Source organism: Nicotiana tabacum, chromosome 9 (genome assembly GCF_000715075.1).
Source record: "Nicotiana tabacum cultivar K326 chromosome 9, ASM71507v2, whole genome shotgun sequence".
Lineage (NCBI taxonomy): Eukaryota > Viridiplantae > Streptophyta > Magnoliopsida > Solanales > Solanaceae > Nicotiana > Nicotiana tabacum.
Window position 1 is genome coordinate 81,958,648 of NC_134088.1, and position 4,681 is coordinate 81,963,328.

Here is a 4,681-nt window from a genome sequence, read left to right on the forward strand (position 1 = left end):
TCCTCCTACCCGAGTTCATCTGAGACTCCCAGAATATCCGAAAGGGGAGCTGATGGCACTAAAACATGTCAACTCAATAAATGACTAAAGCATTTCCTACACTGCCATATCACATCTATGATGTTAATGTTTTGTATATTTTCAGACCTATTTCCACACTAAACTTTTTGCACTGATAGTACGTGCATTTTCTCAACATAATAATCTCCAAATATAAATTAAAGGATTTCTCTCTTTTCTCCTGCCAATATAGCTATCAACATATCCATGATTTCCTTCCCATTCTTTTTTTTTTTTACCTCCTTACATAATTATAGATATATCAAAAAGAAGCTACGAGAGACTAACATCCAAAACTCATTGCTAGATATTCAAACTCGCAAGTCAATATTTAACCATCAGCCAGCCGACTACTATTCCATTACCACAAACGATAAAAAAGCAAATTAAGATGGCAAAAGCTCAACATGGAAAACGGTCAGATAAATTCCATTTGCATGCCTATTTTAAACAATATTGTGATGTTGAGGATTGTATTTACCCAAAAGAGAAAATCGGTGGGTTGAAAGGGAACTAGGCTTGAGGTTTTGTGTTGTACGACTACCCTTAATAAACCAAACTACCAAAAACACTACTGCATATTAGAACTTAAAGATCCTCACTTTTGTTTTACTTTATTCAATCTTGTGCTTGATTCGTTAATTAATTGGAAACCAATTAGATTTATTTGGTAACCCAAGACGAACTTGACAAAGAGAATCTAGGTTTGACTAGATTTTAGTATCGCAATGTTAAATCACTTAGCTCAACAGTTGAATTAGTCTGTAATTAAGATGAACAACCACTGCCTTATGCAACCATCGTTATGGCTGGAAACTAATGCACCTTTGGTATCATTATTCTCATAGACATACAAGAGTGAAGAATGAATTAAGGAAGATAGGCTCATAACAACTCAAAAAGGATACTTATAAGTATAACTAGCACCCTAGGTTAATAACTCAATTCATTAGAGTATGGTTAAAAACATGCAATCAGTTGAATGAAGTATTGGGGGAAGCCATATTCTTAGTCTTTAAACTCAAGTGAATTCTATAAGCTGTTGTCATTTCCAGTTAATCCAATTAGGCAGTAGTCAATGAAACACTTGTCTGCAAAAATCATACTTGTGTTAATTCTGGTAATTAACAAGTAATTAATCACAATTCCATACTTGTATTCTATCTTTATTACTATCGTGTGAATTGTATAACTGTGAGCGTACAAGTCCAATGATACACAACCATGATTATTGCTGATGCCACATCTCAGTTAAAGTTGTAACTGATTTTCATTTCATATATAGATTGGCAACATACCATGTACTTGGAGACAACGACGCCTAACGAATTTATACAAATATGTACTTGCGGACAACGGTGGTGCCTGACAAATTTACACAAATAAGGCATAGACATGGAGCCAATAACATTTTGTACACCAATATTATTACCTATATCAATCGTCAACAACTCCTTCATTTTATTCGATGATGACGGTATCTAGACCAACATGTACGCACCTCGACTATTGTACGTGTACCTCCTACCTCCCACCAGCACATGTACGGGGTAACTAGGTTGTCTTTAAATCATTCACAAATTATACTTAAAACATTGTAGGTAATTTCAAGTAAGTGATATAGGACAGCCAAGTCAGTCAATGTCTTACCACGTAAAGTCAAATATCAAGGAGCTACCCAACAATTTGACACTTTAAGTCATAACAGAAAACAATCAAGAAATCCCATAAACATTTTTTGACAAAAATAGAAAATAAAACCCCCAATATTTTGGAGTCTAAAGTGAACAAGCCGTAACATATCTCATTTAAAAAGTAAATGAAAAGGGAAAACAGTAGGTCAAATAAGCAAGCACTGACCAATTAGATAGATGATGGATTGACTAGGCATTGGCAGTCTTAGGGAAAAGGGGAATTGACTGCTGTCCTTTTTGCTGCTGACGGATCTTCTGCATTTGAAGCATCCGTTCCATGACAAGCTCATACTCGCACTTCTCGTACGAGTGACGCTCGTCCTCGCACTTCCAGGGTAAGTAGAACTCCGACTGACGGCACTTGTTAAGAGGGATCAACAGATGGGCGCACTGATCCCTGTATGATAATGGTACTTTCGCTTCCACCATCTCTGCTTGCGTTGCTATCATCTTCTTCGACGATCCTGGCACCTCCATTTTCTCCCGATTGAATTCCCTCCGATTCGCTTCTCTTTCTGTTCGCCTCTTTGTTCTGTTAGCTCTGTCGGGTTTGGGCTGTTGAAATGTCTCGGATTTTCAGCAGGCAAATATTATACTTTTAGCCGTAGCCAACAACAAATGTGTATTGAGACCTTAGCCCCCGTCGCTAAAGGCAGAGACACTGTTTCTGAAAGACCCTGGTTTGAGAGTAAGAATAGGATCAAGTAAATAACAATAATAAGGCCAGAAAAATAATATCAATAATATGATCGGAGAAAAAAATAAATAAAAGAAAGCAATAGCAAAAGCAATAGCCACAACCAGTAATACGACAGGATACTAGAAAACCGAAGCGGAAGATAGTACTAAAACAACCCTAATATTGGCATTCTAAGAATCAAAGATAATGTACTAGTCAACTAACCCTAATAAACCTGGAACAGATCAGAAAAATACACGGCGACTTATTAACCTTCTACCCTAATCGTCGACCTTCATACCCTCCTGTCAAGGGCCATGTCCTCGGTAAGCTAAAGTTACGCCATGTCCTGCCTCATCACCTCTCTCCAGTACTTTTTAGGCCACCATCTACCTCTTCTCCTACCTGTCAATGCCACCCGTTCACACCTCCTCACTGGGGCATCTAGGCTTCTCTTTCTCACATGCCCGAACCATCTAAGCCTCGCTTCGCGCATCTTATCTTTCATAGGGGCCACACCCACTTTCTCGAGAATATCCTTATTCCTAATCTTGTCCAACCTAGTGTGCCCGCACATTCATCGCAACATCCTCATTTCGGCTACGTTCATCTTCTGGATATGAGAGTTCTTGACTGGCTAGTATTCTGCCCCATACAACATTGCCAGTCTAACCATTGCCTTGTAGAACTGACCCTTAAGTTTTGGTGGCACATTCTTGTCACACAAGACGCCGGATGCTAGCCTCAATTTCATCCTCCCCGCCCCTATACGGTGTGTGACATCCTCGTCAATCTCCTCGTTCCCTTGGATAATAGACCCGAGATACTTGAAACTTCCTCTCTTGGGGATGACTTGTGAATCAAGCCTCACGTCTATATCTATTCCTCCTGACACTATGTTGAACTTGCACTCTAGGTACTCCGTCTTCGTCCTGCTCAACTTAAAACCCTTAGACTCTAGGGTCTGTCTCCATACCTCTAAATTTTCGTTGACACCGTCTCGCGTCTCATCAATCGTTGACACCGCCTCGCATCTCAAATATATATTTGGTAGCCACAAAAGTGTGCGAAGGACGTTTAAGTTATGCTAATAAATTTATCAAAATGGAGCATGTTTGCAACAAATTATTTGTGATACAAAAATAAATTACAATCACAATATAAATATGAAGAAACATAATTTTATTGATAAAATGATGCGGGTACAATTCTGTTTGTTCCCTTGATTCTTTTCTCTAGATCGTTCTCCGTAATTCGAAGGCTTAACCAGCGTATTTCTCGAACATAGGATAATGCAAACTTCCTTAGGATGTATTTGATCTCCATGAAAAGGAAGAACATCCGTTGATCACTTCAGCGGCTTTAAGAAAGACAATATTTGATGTTTTTGAACTATTTGTGAATATTCCATAAATTTTTATGGAATTTCGAGATACTTTCAAAGGGAATATGTGGTCCACTTTTATAGGTGTAGCTAGGGTTTTGGGTAGAGTACCCTCCAAGCTATGGTTTCAGGTATAGTAGCCTCCAAGTTAGGGTTTCAGATAGAGTAGCCTCCAAGAAAACCTCGATGGACTCTACTTGTAGTATCTTAAATTTAGAATTTTACCCAAATTTCATATGAATTTGATCCGATAAAATTTAATGTTTACAAATATCCCATACTTCAAGGCTTGTCGAGGCGTAGATTTATAAGATCATCGTAGACGAGGCTTGAAGTACCAGCAAAGAAGATACCACATTCTTTTCACCGTGAGAGAAGAGATGAAAGGCATATTTGGTTTCACTGGGCGTGCCAATTTGTTTGCAATAAATTATTTGTGATACAAAATAAATTGCATCCACAATTTAAATATGAAGAAACATAATTTTATTTGATAAAATGATGGGGGGTACAATTTTGTTTGTTCTCTTGATTCTTCTCTCTAGATCGTTCTCCATAATTCGAGGGCTTAACCAACGTATTTCTCGAACGTAGGATGATGCGAACTTCCTTAGGATGTATTTGATCTCCATGAAAAGGTAGAACATCCGTTGATCACTTCGGCGGCTTTGAGAAAGACAATATTTGATGTCTTTGATCTCTTTGTAAATATTATATCTTAGGACATAAATAAGGGTTAAATAGTCAAAAATCTATTCTAATTAATATTTTTTAAGGACCGTATAAAAGAAAAATATGGCAAATAATTTGAGACGGATGGAGTATTAGCATATTGTAAACATTGTGAGCACAATTACTGAATAA

At 37.7% G+C, this 4,681-nt stretch overlaps 1 protein-coding gene across 1 annotated transcript; it reads right to left on the bottom strand.

Moving 5' to 3' along the window:
- Positions 1 to 1,943: 1,943 nt before the first annotated feature.
- On the bottom strand, positions 1,944 to 2,231 carry LOC107813380 (NADH dehydrogenase [ubiquinone] 1 beta subcomplex subunit 7-like). Its single transcript, XM_075221147.1, has one exon. It carries the CDS (start codon positions 2,229 to 2,231, stop codon positions 1,944 to 1,946), a length of 288 nt encoding a protein of 95 aa, XP_075077248.1.
- Between the last annotated feature and the right edge of the window lie 2,450 nt (positions 2,232 to 4,681).

Coding starts and splice junctions, on each gene's coding strand:
- LOC107813380 (XM_075221147.1), bottom strand. CDS start 2,231: ATGGAGGTGCCAGGATCGTCGAAGAAGATGATAGCAACGCAAGCAGAG.